General features: G+C 32.1%; 2 protein-coding genes across 8 annotated transcripts in view; one reads left to right on the top strand and one right to left on the bottom strand.

The window, feature by feature from the left end:
* Positions 1-11,946, top strand: part of nolo (ADAMTS-like no long nerve cord) — a 188,606-nt gene extending 176,660 nt beyond the window's left edge. For 4 of the 6 annotated variants that reach the window (XM_035888047.2, XM_085664516.1, XM_035888046.2 and 1 more), the window contains 15 exons: positions 883-1,024; positions 1,234-1,327; positions 4,197-4,615; positions 5,414-5,543; positions 5,921-6,131; positions 6,642-6,952; positions 7,030-7,157; positions 7,262-7,429; positions 7,547-7,716; positions 8,004-8,093; positions 8,234-9,266; positions 9,369-9,451; positions 9,526-9,909; positions 9,982-10,135; positions 10,334-11,946. In XM_035888047.2, the coding sequence (XP_035743940.2) occupies positions 883-1,024; positions 1,234-1,327; positions 4,197-4,615; positions 5,414-5,543; positions 5,921-6,131; positions 6,642-6,952; positions 7,030-7,157; positions 7,262-7,429; positions 7,547-7,716; positions 8,004-8,093; positions 8,234-9,266; positions 9,369-9,451; positions 9,526-9,909; positions 9,982-10,135; positions 10,334-10,434 (3,618 nt within the window). In that variant the 3' untranslated portion in view covers positions 10,435-11,946. The remainder of the gene's footprint in view (positions 1-882; positions 1,025-1,233; positions 1,328-4,196; positions 4,616-5,413; positions 5,544-5,920; positions 6,132-6,641; positions 6,953-7,029; positions 7,158-7,261; positions 7,430-7,546; positions 7,717-8,003; positions 8,094-8,233; positions 9,267-9,368; positions 9,452-9,525; positions 9,910-9,981; positions 10,136-10,333) is intronic. The other 2 variants (XM_035888049.2, XM_035888050.2) reach the window with 2 other exon arrangements.
* A 2,352-nt stretch (positions 11,947-14,298) lies between these two features.
* Positions 14,299-16,462, bottom strand: LOC118451403 (hydroxylysine kinase). 2 transcript variants are annotated; one of them, XM_035887881.2, is made up of 2 exons: positions 15,945-16,082; positions 14,299-15,712 (listed from the first exon to the last, which is right to left on the bottom strand). In XM_035887881.2, exons 1-2 carry the CDS (start codon positions 16,018-16,020, stop codon positions 14,628-14,630), a joined length of 1,161 nt encoding a protein of 386 aa, XP_035743774.1. In that variant the 5' UTR covers positions 16,021-16,082; the 3' UTR covers positions 14,299-14,627. The 2 variants fall into 2 exon arrangements, with proteins under 2 accessions (XP_035743774.1, XP_035743775.1); XM_035887882.2 differs by lacking the exon at positions 15,945-16,082 and adding an exon at positions 16,152-16,462 and having other exon boundaries at positions 14,301-15,712.
* Between the last annotated feature and the right edge of the window lie 127 nt (positions 16,463-16,589).

Here is a 16,589-nt window from a genome sequence, read left to right as displayed (position 1 = left end):
CTGTTGTTGTCGTTTTTTTTTTTCTTTTTTTTTTCGTTTAAATTTAATCTTAAATCAAATATTGAATACAATTATTAATATATTTCTTTGTTAGATTAGATCGATGTGTAAGATAAACGTTAATAAATATAGAACATTTATTATTCCGTCTGATAAAGTTGAAATAATAAATAATGAATTCTCTGGCAGTCAGTTTGGAAGTTTCAGAAAGCTAGTAATTAATAATTATACTTGATAAACTTCACAAATGCGATACGAGACGAGACGAGTTCAAATAATGTTACGTCCAATTTTATGTCTCGGATATTATATCAGGATATCCTCTTTTGTTAATCGTTACACGTTATATTTGAGCGTTAAGCTGTTCTACGATGTGCAAAGAAAAAGCATTTGAATTAGTGATGATAAACTTTGTTATCATCGAACAGCCCATTTTAAGTTCTATTTATTTCGAGTGCGATTCAATCAGTACGATTGTTATACAATTTTCTTTTTCTTTTCTTCTCTTTTTTTTTTCTTCTTCGTCTTTTTACACCAAATTCGTAATTTTAATGAAAAAATTAAACATTATACGCGACAAAATGTAATAACGTAATCGAGGATTGTATCAATATGTTCCATACGTTTGACAAATTTTTTATTTTTTCTATTTTTTTTTTCTATTTTTCTTTTTTTTTTTCTTTTTCTTTTTTTTTTTTTTTTTTTTTTTTTTTTTGATATAAAATTATCACAATGATATCGTTGACAAATATTCGAAGAAAAAAAGAAAAAAAAAAATAAGAACAACTTATCACTGTTGTTACATCCTGTCGCGTAAGGATAAAATCCGAAGACGACGATGGATCGATCACAATTTTAAAATAGATCTTACTTCTTCAACAGTGTTCAGCGTCCTGCGGTACCGGTGTAAGAAGGAGAAGCATCGAGTGTAGAGATGGAAACGGTCTGATCTCGACCGGATGCGATCCCTTGGAACGACCACGTGCCGAACAGGAATGTAAAGCTAACGTAGCATGTAGCATGTGTAAGTAAAAATATTTACGAGTACGAAAGTACGATATAAAATATAAATATTTATGATAAATCATTGAATAAATAAATTTAACATAATTCCGTGACCATTATCGAAATTGTATTTTTAATAATTTTCAATAAAAATTATTTACGTGTTATACATATATAAATATATACGTAATTAAATTATCAAATAATTATGATCTATGAATATGAAAGATGGCGAGGATCTAACGCAACCATTGATGCAACCTTATCCACCACCACCGGTGCCGGAAAAATTAATCGATCAACCTATACCATCGGAATCGACGTAAGTAATATATATTAGAACAAAACGCACACACACACACACACACACACATATACATACATGCACATACATATATATATCTCTCTATATCTATATGTATATCTATACCTAAACCTATACCTATATCTATCTATTTATCTATCTATCTATCTATCTATTTATCTATTGTATTTCTGTAGATCAAGCTACCGAAATCTATTTATTGCGTATCGATGTGTTCTCCTAATGCTTACTCGTGCTTAATTATGATATACGCATGTATATTTGTTCATTCAAATATACGTGTATTATTATAGTAATACAAATCCTCCTCACCCCCCTCCCCCAACCCTGCAATCAACTAACCAATTAACCAACCAACCAATCAACCAATCAATCAATTTAAAACACAGCATTCATTTCTTTATGTTAATTGGTATGTTCCGACAGATATACGATCTACTTTGCCTGTGGCTGGTTGTATCTGAGGTATCCTATTACTGTGTCTCTTTCTGTCAAACTTTCATACTTCCTTAATATATTTCTAATTATTATTTATTTATCCAAATATTTTCTCTTAATCTCTCTCTCTCTCTCTCTCTCTCTCTCTCTTTCTCTTTCTTTCTGTATCTCTTTTTCATTTCCTTTTTCTTCTTTCTCTTTCCTCTATATTAATCTTTTTTTATTCTTATTTTTTTTATTTCTTTAAAAAGTAATCATGTTTTTAATACACTTTCTTCGTCTGTCTATCTATAAACTATCTCTCTTTCTTTCTATCTATCTATCACCTTAATCTATCTTTATCTTTATCTGATTCTCTCTCTCTCTTTCTCTTTCTCTCTCTTTCTTTCTATTTCTATCTCAGTCTTTCTTTCTTTTTTTCTCTTATCTAAGCTCTCCTCGATGTTCCCAAAGCATTTCTTGTACTAAACTAGCGTAGAAATCCACTCTGGCCTGTCTCTTCTATCTCTACCCTCCCCCTTACCACCCACCCACCCTCTTTAATTGTCTTTTTTCTTTCCATAGTAGATCCGATGCACGGCGTTTTGTCGATTCACAGCCGTACTCAAGTGCTGTTAATGCTTTTTTGCTTTTTTCAAAACCCCTTTTAACAAAGCGATCGAAGTAATTAATTGCGTTGAAAGATCATTAATCTCTCGCATAATCTCACGTCTTTGTTCGATCCATCCCTTATTCTCTTTCTCTCTCTCTCTCTCTCTCTCTCTCTCTTTCTTTCTCTCTCTCTCTCTCTCTTTTTTTCTTTATTATTTATTTCTTTTTTGTTGTGTTTAAAGGCACACACCAATTTCCATCATCTTTCTAGCTAACTCTATTGTTTCCTGATATTCCTTGTATATAAATATATATTATATATATTATATATATATATATATTTACACACGCACACACATACATATTTATATATTATATAGATACATGTGCGCTTTGCATGTACCGCCTAATTCCTTTCTAAACGATCATTCTTTTTTCTTACAATAAGATTCTTCATGCAACTAGCGTCGCATTAATGTTTCCTGATGATCAAAATTAAAATCTTCTTTTTTGAATAAAAAAACAAATAAATAATAGAAAAGAGAGAAATATATATATATATATAAAAGAGAGAGAGAGAGAGAAAGAAAAAAAATGATCGTCTTTGTATCTACAAGAGAGTAAAATTAACTTTGAACATGGTACAATCTCTCCTTTCTATGACGTATTCTGTAAAAAGGAGAAAAGTAAAAAAAGAAGAGAAAAAAATGAAGAAAAAAAAAAAGAAGAAGAGAAAAGAAAAGAAGCACATACACGCACGCACACATATATTAGAAGTAATTATTCTGTTAATCCATAAGACAAATTGCAAAAGCTGTCAGCAAGTATAGCGGTTATTGATTGATGCGCTTACGAAAGATAGAGAAAAAAAAGAAAGAGAGAGAGAGAGAGAGAGAAAGAGAGAGAGAGAAGGTGTGTATGAAAGAGCAAAAGAGAAAGGTATTCACGGATGTAAGTTTCAATGGGGGTTGGGGCGGGGGGGTCTGATCGAGCCCTCTGAATAGATGAGTGCCTGTCGAATGGATGGCGGGCGTGGTTTTAAGTGTACCTTCGAAAAACGATGAGAAAAACTGTGCTCCCGCCATAATAATCGATGATGTAAAGTACCAACCGGGTTGTATAGAAGAAAAAAAAATTTCACAAGATTTTTTTCGAGACTGATAGAAAAAGAGAAAAAGTAGGGGTAGGGCGGGAACGGGGACGAAGGCGGATGGGGAAAGAATCAGGTAAAATACTCGATCGGTAAATTAACGGGAATTCTTACTTACTATCGATTCTGATTCTGATCGAATTCAGTTTTTCTTTTTTCTTTTTTCTTTTTTCTTTCGAAAGAAAGACAGAGAGAGAGAGAGAGAGAGAGAGAGAGAAATAAAAAAAGGAGAGAAAGAACCCGTCGTCCTTGATGATATTATCGTTAATATTAAAAATAGAAAAAAAAAAAGAAAAGAAAAGAAAAGGGAAAGTGAAATAAAAAAGTAAAAGAAGGAAAGAAATGAAAAAATAAAAGAAAAAAAACATACACACACACACACAAGAAAAAAAGTAAAACAGAAAGAAAAGAAAGAAAAGAGAGAAATATACAAAATGTCATTGCGATAGTGAATCATCGTATTAGTTCGTTAGTTAGTTAATTAGTTTGTTCGTACGTTCGTTCGTTCGATCGTTCGTTTATTTTTTAATTCTTATTTTTTTTTTTTTTTTTTTTTTTTTTTTATTGAACTATTATTTTCCTCTCTTATAATCATTCCTTATGAAGGAAATTCCATGTAAATAATAGGATCGATCGAATGATATATATATATATATATATATATATATATATGTAATAATTCCTCAGATTCATAGCGGAGGAATGGTCACCGTGCAGCGTTACTTGCGGAGATGGAATACGCCGTAGGGAAGTCCATTGCAAGATATTTCTCGAATTTAGCCGTACGATCGCCAAGTTACCAGACAGACAATGTTCCGGTCCAAAACCAGAGGAGACGGAGAAGTGCGTCATGGAGCCTTGCGGTTTGATTGAGAATAGTCTGTCGTATAGAATCGACACGGTTGGGGATAGCGGATATGCCGAGTCCAGTTTGACGGATTCCTACAAATCATCGAGTAGTTCAGGAGGTGTTGGAACTGGTCTGGCAGCCGGTAGTGCCGGTGGTTACGAAAGTGGTATCAAAGTGGCACCAGGAAGAAACGTCCAAACCACTTACTCATGGAAGGAAGCTGGTTATACGCCTTGTAGCGCTACATGTTTAGGAGGTAAAGGGTTGTTATATCGATCGAAGACTTCTGCTTTACAATCTTCCCTTGTGTTTCTCTTCTTCCTTCCTTCCTTCCTTCCTTCCTTCCTTCCTTCCTTCCTTTATTCTTCTCACTCGTTCTCATCATTCCTTCCTTCGTCTATTTAGTTACAACGTTCCTTGTTTTATCTCTCCACAGTTGTTTCAAGGCATTAGGATTTTATTAAGATCCTAATATAAGACGACGCGATCCATTTGTGTGTAATGAGATTAGTGATTTTAGTATAAAGTTAAATCAGTAGTAATAATAGTAATAATAATTAACGAGTTTCAAAAGATTACACCTTTGATTTTTTTTAATTTATATAATGCATTACTATATTATTGTTCAGGTCGGATTTAATTGTATATTTTTTTATTTAATGATAATCATCATCTCGAAGTAATAAGAATATTTATAGATAGAATTATCTTAAGGAATCTATCGATTAGCGTATCGAATAGGATTACTAAGGATTACCAATCGGATAGATGCTCATCCAAACTGGCTAATCGAAGCGGTCGATTTAACGGCATCGTGCCATTAGCAATCCTCCGTTAGGAACACTATCCGACGATTCAATTAGCTGAAATCAATTGGACGAAAACGTAGATTTATCCGAGACATAACGATCATATATTAAATCCTGACAGGAGAAGACACGCTGACGAGTTAGATAGCCATTTGATATGTTTCTTCTCGTTTTTATTGTTTTTTTCTCTTCTTCTTTTCTTTTTTTTTTTTTTATATTTTTCTTTCTTTTCCAAACGATTCCAGGCGTACAAGAATTGATAATATACTGCGTACGCGACGATACTGGTAAAACCGTGACCCCGCTTCTCTGCAGCACCGAAACTAAACCAGAAGCAAGAATCAGAACTTGCAACGATCATCCCTGTCCACCTAGGTAAACATTTTATTTATTTATTCGTCATATTTATCCGAGATAAGAATTTTAATTAGGAAAAAGAAAAAAAAAAAAAGAAAAAGGAGAAGAAAGAAAATGGAAAATTTGTTTTCTTTTCTTCTTTTTTTTTTTTTGTTCTCGATTTTTTTTTTTTTTTTTTTTTTTTTTTTTTCATAAAAACTTAATAATCCAAACGATTATCATTTGTGTTACGAAAAATATTTCGCAAATTTTTCGCAATATATTTTTAATATATACTACGTTAAACAACAATACGACGAACAATAATTGTTTAACCGTAGACATAAATTTTCGGTACGATTATTCAATGTAAAACCCCTTGTAACGTAACAATGCGTCGTTATGTTAAACCACAGGTGGAGATATAGCGAGTTCTTACCCTGCATGAGCCCCTGCGGTATTGGCATTCAGACTCGCGATGTCACATGCATACACGAGGTGACACGAGGAATCGGTAATACCGTGACGGTACCAAACCATATGTGCCCGCAGCCACCACCAGCAGACAGACAATACTGTAACGTGTTGGATTGTCCAGTCAAGTGGAGCGCTGGAGAATGGGGAGAGGTACTTTCTCCATATATACATCTATATATATATATATATATATATATATATGTGTGTGTATGTGTGTGTGTGTGTGTGTGTATGTATATATATATATATATTTTATTTTTTTAACGCGACACTGGTATAATTCAATTTTAGCGTGATCAGAATTTGTACAAAATATTTTTAAATTCAAGTGTAGGAAGAAAAAAGTTGAAATGATTATTCTACGTAAATAACAAATTATGTAGAATATTCGTTGGTATATAATATAGTTATATTAATGAAATGATTTAACAACAATTTTGTTCCTTTCCATTTATTAAAAATCATTTCTAGTTTTATTTTTAAATCTCTGACGAAGATAAAATTAAATTGTTTGAGTGTGTGTTTATGTGTGCGTATGCATGTGTGTTTTTGTACGTGTATGTGTGTATAAGAGAGAGAGAGAGAGAGAGAGATAAATAGAGACTAACCGCATGACCTTCTCCACATCGGTCTCGTGTCTGAACTCGATTATATTCGCAGTGTTCCAAAAGTTGCGGAGGCGGGGTAAAGAGACGTAACGTGACCTGCGAACAAATAATGGCACTGGGTCGCAAACAGAGAAGGGAAGAAAATAAATGCCCGCCGCAAAAGCCATCCTCCGAAAAACCATGTAACACCAAGCCGTGTCATGAGATGGACATGAACGTGCAGCCAATCATTCTTAGTCAGAATTCGTCGTACAATCAATCGGACTTAAATGAGAAAGTCGATTTAAAGATTGGCGGTATAGCTAGGGTTTTTCAAGGGACGCCTTTTATCAAAATTCGATGTCCAGTTAAAAAATTCGATAAGTAAGACGATAGAATAAACGAGGTTTGATATTTTTTACTTAGATCAGCATTATTATATCACCATTTTTAACTTACAGAGCGCAAATTATATGGACGAAGGATGGTAAAGAATTACGTAGAACGAGAAAATATAAAATCAACAAAAAGGGAGCTCTAAAGATTATGGACATAAGTACGTCCGACGATGGAGTTTACGCTTGCGTCGGTAAGTCGTTAAAATAATGAACGAACAAATGCTGAAATTAATGAAACAATATTTCAATGTATGTACTTCTTCTCTTGATTAATTGATTATTTCAATATTTGAAGCATCGCTTTCGCACGCGGAAACACGTATTATCGTGAAATTACGCTCGAAAGAACAGATAAGCAGTGAGGAATATCTTAGGCTTGGTAATTCCGTGCATCTTCAAAGAAATGCCAATCTTGATTCAGCACCAGCCAATTCCGGTGAGAACCTTTACACCGATCGTGCAGGTATAAACGATTCTTTCAGCGTATTAAAGATTTCTTTACTATTAAATAAATAATATAACAATGTTCTATATATATATATATTTATATATATATGTTATATATACATATATACACTAGCCGCCTATGGTAATCACTTTGCTCCTTTCGATGGAGAAGACCTCAGCCACGAACGAGCGGTTCCGAGTAAACCAACGAGAAAACCACAACACAAAAGGCAAAGGACCAGTCCAACTCCACCGGATTCTACTATGATGCACAAAGAGAATACTGCCACCTCTTTTAATCAGGTAGATTTATCCGTTTAAAAAAATATTCACCATAAAATATATCTAATGTCTATGACGATTAACCGTTATCTATCTATTGTCTTATTAATCATAGAAATAGTAATTAATCAACGTATGTATATATGTATATATATATATATATATATATATCCATATATATACATGTAGTAGTAGAGAGGCACTTTCTACTAATATAGAAAATCTTCTTTCTCTTTGCTTGCTCTCTTTTAATGGATTTTAATATTCTACTCATTGGACGTATTCGGGATATATTATAAACACGTCAGCCCGGATATCACGAATCCGTAGAATCAACGGCAACGTCCGGTGCAACTAGTCTGATGCCTCACCTCAGTTATTTAATTTCGAGCATAAAGGTGAGGTCGTAATGTTTGAACGACGTTTTCCATTGTATACCTTCGATATTACTTTAACGAAATCCTTTCTAACGCTTCGTTTCTAACGCTATACGTTTTATATATAATCGAAATGAAATCATTAATCGTATCGTTTTTAGGCCTACTGGCCATTTCAAAGTAATACAGGTTCTAGCAGAAGTCATAGAACGGCACCTGTTTCTTTCATCGACGATACCCACAAAGAAGTTTCTATGGCAACGAAACGTACTATGCCCGACAAAAAGACTGGCATGAGATATCATAATGTCGAAGAAGACGACTTTGAGGATCTATTATATCGCAACACAGCCATTCCCGATGATGTATTTGGTCCAGACGAAGAAAGGATATTCATTGACGTAGATCCTTATGATCTAGATGCAGCGATATTTGGTATAAGGCATGAAGATAATAATAAACGAACGACCAATGATCTATCAGATAAAAAAGATTTTACAACGGTCACAAAGGCGAACGTTGATTATGTCGAGGAATCATTGAAAAATGTTAAAAGACATCGGCAAGATTCGCGGGATCTTTCGAAAAATCATAAAAACGATACTGTCAATGATTATTCCGAGGAGACAATAAATTCCGCAGAATCTTCAGAAAATGTTGGATTAGAGGTTTATTATATTCAAGATTCTACCACGAAAAATGTCACTTCTTCGTTGGCGACGAACGAAAAATCACTTTTCGACGATATTCCCGATGATAATACATCGGTACGTACATTAATCTCATCGACTAATCTCAATGATACCGAACTTTCAACGAAAATCTTCAATGTGGAAAACAATGAGAAATCCTTTACTGTCGATAAATCAAACACGAATGACGATTCGATTTATATAGACGAATTGGAAAAACGTAGAGCCAATGATCCCGGCGAAGATCATATTATTTCGTCGTCGACAAAACTTTTAGAAATTGAAGAAGGTGAAAGTTCAACGATAATGGACGAAACAACGTCATCTAGCAATGAACAAATTGCATTAGAATCGACCGAACAAGTTACAAAAGAATTGTTATCTCATAGGCATGATCGAGCTTATTCGAGAGATAATTCAAAGGAGACCTCGATGGATACGTTTACGACATCTAGTAGTATGGAAAAAACTGAATCAATAATCGGCTCGATTGGTGCTCTTGGTAAGAACATTTCATAATAAAAATGTTCTATTGGAATATAATACTTGCGTATAATGTGGTGATTAATTTTACTTACAATTTTTTTCTTTAACACTTTTCTAGACAATACAGAAGACTTAATTTTTGAATGGGTTACGACAAATTGGTCCGACTGTTCGCAAACTTGCGGTGGTAGTGGTTTCCAGGTAAAAAAAAAAAAAAAGAGAAGATTGCATCTTTAGTTTAGAAAGGAGTAAATTAACAAGAAATAAAATTTTAGATGCGTGGAGCACAATGTACGATGCGTGCAATTAAATCGGCAAATTCGAGTCGTGTACCGTTAAGGACAATAATAAGTGCTAGTTTGTGCGAAGGTGCTGGACATCCGATGCCACAAAAAGTAAGACCATGCGGAATCGAAAGATGTCCTCAATGGCATACGACCGAATGGACAATCTGTGAATCGTCGAGATGTTTCAATTGGAAAACGGCAATGCAAAGGCGTGATATTAGTTGTCGATTGATCGAGGAATTAGAGGATGGTCGTGAAAACGTCACTCAATTAGATCCGAATAAATGTGACGAAACAACTAGACCACTCCAAAGGCAAGAATGTTATAACGATGCTTGTAAAGGTGTATGGAGAGTAGGCGAGTGGTCTGAGGTGAGTCATTCGAATTAATTAAAATATCTTTGGAAATAATTATTACAAATGATAATTGTTATTAACGTTTAGTGTACGGCATCTTGCGAAGAGGATGGTATAAAATATAGGATATTACAATGCGTATGGTATGGCACAAAAAAGCCAGCTGGTAATGCGTGCAGAGATATACCAAGACCACCGGTAATGAAAACGTGCAGGGGTCCAACCTGTCCTCAATCACCAGGTATATTTCAATAATAATAATATTCGTACGAGGAATGAATCAGATCTAATAACATATATATCTGTCTTTCTCTCTCTCTCTCTCTCTCTCTCTCTCTCTCTCTCTTTCTCTCTCATTAAATGAATTTATAATAATACAATCGAATTAATTGTTATTCTTCTTTTTCTATTTTTTTTTCCCTTTTTGTTTTTTGTACAGACGACTGCAAAGATCACTCACCTATATGCAACAGAATGAAATTTATGAATATATGCAAAGTGCCGCTCTATCAAAAGCAGTGCTGTGCGTCTTGTCGTTAGTTGGAACGAAAAAAAAAAAAAGGAAAAACAAAAAAAAATAATAAAAAGAAAAACAAAAACAGAACAAAAAAATGAAGAAGAAAAAAAGAAGGAAAAAATGTGCGATCGTATGTAAAGTGAACGAAAGAAAAAAAAGAAAATAGCAGGCGATCACGGTATTTTAAATATCACGAAGATGAAGAGGATCGATAGATCGAGAAGCATATAATCATCTTATAAAACGTGATGATCTTCGCCGTAGAGTTCGCGGTGATAATTGTCGATCGCTATCGTTAGGACAAATTATAATGCCCGTTAGAGAAAGATCACGAAAAGGACTTCGCAATTATATCCGTGATAGGAGAAACAATTTTAAATGATAAAACGATAACGAAGCACCTTTTCGTTGATGTTGATTCGATAGTATTACGATGTAACATTCACGATTAAGTATTCTGAATGCAAGTATCGACCAAGTTATTTCATTTTGTGATTATGTTTCTTATCTCGTAGCATATTAAAATACGTCAAAGGAATATAAACGCGCCGAGTCTCATGAGTCCGTTATGAGGATATTATATTAGTTTCGAGAGAGAGAGAGAGAGAGAGAGAAAGGATAAAAATAAAACAACAAAACGTTAAAAAAAAATAATAATAAAGAAGAAAAAAAGAAAGAAAAAGAAGAAGGAAAAAGGAAGAACGGAGAGAGAGAGAGAGAGAGAGAGACCGACAGATACAAAGACACCACATGCAAAAGAGCTGAAAATCCTCGTTTCGTCCTAATTAAGCTATAATTTGTTGAGCCACGTGTAAGTACGTTACGTGTACAGTTTGGCGCGAATCCTAATCGCGCATACTCTTGTGCCCTAGAAAAAAAAAAAAAAAAAAAAAAGAGAAAAGAAGAAAGAAATGGAAACGTGGAATTCGTCCAAAAAAGTTGAAGGTATATCTATATTGTTAAAGTTCAATGAGAGAAAGGAAAAGAGAGAGAGAGAGAGAGAGGGAAAGAGAGAGAGAAAGAGGGAGAGAAAGAAACATGAAATGACAAAAAGTTTCATTAACGCGTTCAAAACGGAGATGATTATTAGCGAGCTACGCGATTGATAAGTATGTTATTAAAAGTTTGTCAATGTTGATATTTGAATCGCACGGCTTTAATAAATGGAAATAATAATTTTTAATAAGTGAAAGGTCAAATCGATGATATAACAGAAAAAGAAACTACGTATATTAAGTGCCCTCCTTCCCCTTTTTATCCTCCCAATGAAGAAAAAAAAAAAGGTCGGCGGCGCAACAAGGACACGTTCTTAACGGGTTTATTTTTTTACAATTTTCTTAACAAGCACAATCAAAGCCATTAATTTCGAAAGGAGGAAGGTGAATAACCAAAAAGAGAGAAAAAAAAAAAACAAAGAAAATAAAAAACAGAAAAAAAGAAAACACATGAATGAAACAAAACGATACGAAACGTAACGACATGAAATGAAATAAAGCGGGATAATAAAATATATAAAAAATAAACACGAAAAAAATCATTTCTTAAGACTGAGACGCTATTTCGACTATTTCGAGAAAATAATTTATTATTAATCGAACATAAGCACCGAGATATATATATATATATATACTTCCTTTTTATTTTTCTCTGTGCCCTTCAAAGAATCCTTGCGATTACATTCCGCCTAGCGCCCATAGTTTCATTGCCTCTTTTTTATTTTTTCCTTTCATTTCTTATTTTCTTTTTTTTTTTTTTCTTTTTCGTTTTCTTTTTCTTTTTCATTTTTATTTACGCTATACATATATAAATACATATATGAATATACGAAAAGAGGACGAAGAAAAAGAAGAAAATGAAAAAGAAAGGAAAATTAAAAAAAAAAAAAAATATATATATATATGTATTAAATATTTGTTGCCACGTTACCTCTAAGTTAGCAAAAAAAGTTTCATATGAAATGATAATATGTATATATATATATATAAAAATACATATATATATATATATATATATATATATATACATATACATATATATTAAATATAAAGTTAACTAACAACGTAAGTTACAGATAAATTATTATGCGCCTATAAGCGTCCTGTGAGGCGAACATAAGCCAATAGATTCTAAGCAATAAAACGTATAGGTATAATAAGTAATATAATATTTTGTTAAAAACCTCTGGCGAAAATTCGTTGACATGAACATTCTATCGTTAGTCCAATCGCCCGAATTTACTTATGTGCCTCTAAACGCGTAATCGCAGAACCAATCGTCTTGCTGTTTACAGTTTGAAGAGAGAATATCATTCTCGATATTTAGTGTCGCACCACATCTTTCGGATTAGAAGGCCCCCCCTCCCCTTTTAAAATATACCAGGACGATATATATATATATATACTATTTCAAATATTATTAATAATAATAGTAATAACAAGTAAATAAATAAATAAATAAAAAGTTCGGACAACACCAACAAAATAAATATAAAAAAGATTTTTTTCAAATTACATATTATATATATATATATATATATATATATATATATATATCGTTCGATCGTCGAGTCGCTTGTGCGCTTTCATTTTTTTCCCGAATGTTATAAGCACGGCAAAATAAATAAAAAAGAAAAAAAAGAAAAAAAGAGAAAAAAAAAGGAAAAAAAAAAAAAGAAATATTGTAAACAAATTTTCGCTATAAACGAATTTTCGAGAGAAATACGGCTGAAGTATGTTTGCCAAAGTGAGCTGACTTATAAAAGATGTGAAATTAAATATAAAATAAAAGAAGTTTAACATATTAATGGAAGAGGAAGGGTCACGAAGAAGAAAAAGAAGATGAATGAGGAATAAGAAGAAGAAGAAGAAGAAGAAGAGAAAAAAGAGATAACAAATTTATATTAACAGCTACGTAAAATAATTAAATTGCACATCCAAATGAAGGAGACAAGAAGAGATATAACATAAGAAGAGGTGACTTTCCCTATTAAAAAAAAAAAAAAAAAAAAAAAAAACAAAACAAAACAAAAAAGAAAATAATAATAATAATAATAATAATAATAACAAAAAAAAAAGAAAAGAGAAGAAAAAAATAAGAAAAAAGGAAAAAAAGGGTACAAAGGATGGAACGAAGAAAAGAGGGTTGAGAGGAGAGGAAAATGTATAGAAAGAAAAAAGAAAGTCAAGGGAAAAGTTAATGCGCGGATAAAAGCATACGAGAGAAGCGCATCGCTTCGCCAACATTGATACAAAAACATACATCTATTACACACACGTACACGTATATACATACATATATACATCATACATACCTACCTACCTACATAGATACATACGTACGTACATATGTACGTCATACATATGTACACCCAGCGACAAGAGCTCGAAAGGGACTACTGAGGCCTTTGCTCGGTGTACTACATATATGTATATTGTCGGTATATTTCCATAAACTATTTCATTGAAATTGAATCTCTCTTCTGGTAATGTCTCAATCTAGGTTTCTAACTAATCTATTCATCTATATTAAATGAGACATTTATTTCGATTCGTCTATCTGTAAACTAGTGATAAAACAACAAAAATAACAATGACAAGAATAAAAAAAAAAAAATAAATAAATAAATAAATAAATAAATAAATAAATAAAAAAATAAAAATTCATCGACGAATCATGGTTTTGTAAATATTGCGAATCAATTTATTGAAACATCTCTCCGTATATATTATTATCGTTATAATAATTATATGTCATTATTATTATTATTATTATTATTATTATTATTATTATTATTATTATTATTATTATTATTATTATTATTATTATTATTATTATTATTATCATCATCATTATTACTATTATTATTATTATTATTATTATTACTATTACTATTACTATTACTGGTTGAGAAGAGCATTATTATTGTTCATTCTATCTATGTAAATATGTAATTGCCTAATGCGAATAAAACCAGAGGATATATCACTGCATAAATCATAACGTTGTTGTTCCCAATAGTGTATTATAGTAATATATAATATTGTATAATATTGTTCTAAAAATGACTATTATATAATTAATATTATAATTAATTTATTGCTCGTTCAATTGACATATCATTTAAATATATTAAAAAGGAAATGATTTAAATGCAAAAGAAAAAAAAGAAAAAGATATCGCAATCACATCGACAAGGAAATAATTGTTTATATTTTTTTTAATTGGAGAGATCCCAGATCTTCGATATAACGTCGTTGCTCATTGGCCAAAGTTCTTGCAGCAATGGCCAGCCATTTTTTTGCGTGGTAAGAATATATTTATTCTTAGGATCGTTTAAATGCGAATAGGCGCCCATCACAAGACTCTGGCATATTCTCGCGCAAACACTGACCTTTAAAATTTTCTTCTCCAAATCTGTCAATTTCCTTACACTTTGGTATCCCTCGATAACGTGTTTACCTACATTTATATCTTTACGTTCCAATAACACGTAACAAATGACAATAGCCAATTCAAATATTAGACATGTTTTTTGGGTATCACCGAAATCGATAATGGCCACGATATCGGTACCCTCTTTATTAACGAGAATATTTTGTTCATTTAAATCGCCATGTATTATGCCTTGTTCAAGGATAGGTACGAACTTTAATACCTCTTTTTCGAATGTATCGATAACGTCGCACACCAATTCTCTTCGTTTCTCGTCTGGCACTGCGAATACGAATAAATGGAGTTTCGACATGGACATCAACATCCATATAGTTCTATGATGCTCAAAGGCCGGATGATAAAATTTCGATAGTTTCACGTCGAGATCTGCCGCCAAATAACCGACCTTATAAAGCAATTCCTTATTCCAAGATACACTTGTTAATAATTGACCAGGTTGATAAATGAAAAGCCTTATAACATGACTTTCCTCGGAATCATTTATCTTCTCCATGTTATAATATGTGCCACTTAAATTTTTAACTGGTATCGGACAATTGAAATGGCCATTTAAAAATATCAACATTTCAGTTTGCGCATCTATAATATGAGTATTTCGCGAATCCAAAGAATTTATAATCTTTAAAACGTACCCGTGTTCGCTAATTTCCGATATATAAGGATTCTCATGTGATTCCTTACAATGTACGTGATAATTTTTATCGTCATAAGCATTCAACTCTTGGATATCCATCGCTGTTAGACCATAGATCTTTGATAAAAGATCGATTACAGTTTCCTTGTTCATATTAGGACGTATACGTTGGCCAGGTGATAGCAGTATGTTACTTTTCTCCATTATTTTTATTCCTGTTATCAATTCATATGATCAGTGATATTAAAAAATCGATATGTAAAACAATTATGTGTATATATATATATATATATATATATATATATATATATATATACGCACAAATACAATATATATATATAAATATATATATATATATATATACATGCATGTGTTGTGTGTGTGTGTGTATATATATGTGTATATATATGCACTTTATGTAAAAAAGATAGAAGAAAAATCGCTCACTTGTTAGTTTTATCGCTTCGTAAGTAAACATTGAGTGATAAAGGGTCAACGCTCCCTTTACAAATATCAAATGCATATAAAATAATTCTAACGTCGAGAATTATGACAGTTATATGTTAAATAAATTATTTTATTAAAAAAAAAAAAAAAAAAGAAAAAGAAAAACAAAAAAAAATATTCACTTTGCAATAATCGATTATAACGCACCTTGTTCTTCGTAGATGACGATATTATTTAATGATCAATCATTCACAATAAAATCGGTGATCATTCGCACGAAAATGATATATATATATATATATATATGTATATATATATACGTAAATACGTCGACGGACGATACAATCCTGTACGATGTCTTCGCTCGAAAGGGAAGAAGTCGTTTAAAAAGTTAAACGACACAATCATCCGTGACGCGGATGTAATTCATAGTGTAACATTGTGAGCCAACAAGAAGACGAGAAGGGTACTACCATCAATGCATCTATCTCTTAATTGTATGTACGACTTCTCTAAACTAAATATATCTACTCGTTTCCCTTGGAAATTTACACAGAAATACGTCTACGTTCTATCTATTATCTTACTGATCAAATTGTAGATAAGAATATCAAAAGAGAAACAAATAAATAAATAAAAAAGAAA

Source organism: Vespa mandarinia, chromosome 2 (assembly GCF_050613455.1).
Source record: "Vespa mandarinia isolate Hongniang chromosome 2, ASM5061345v1, whole genome shotgun sequence".
In the NCBI taxonomy this organism is placed as follows: domain Eukaryota; kingdom Metazoa; phylum Arthropoda; class Insecta; order Hymenoptera; family Vespidae; genus Vespa; species Vespa mandarinia.
Note: the sequence above shows the minus strand (reverse complement) of the source record. Positions and strands in the feature narration are given on the sequence as shown.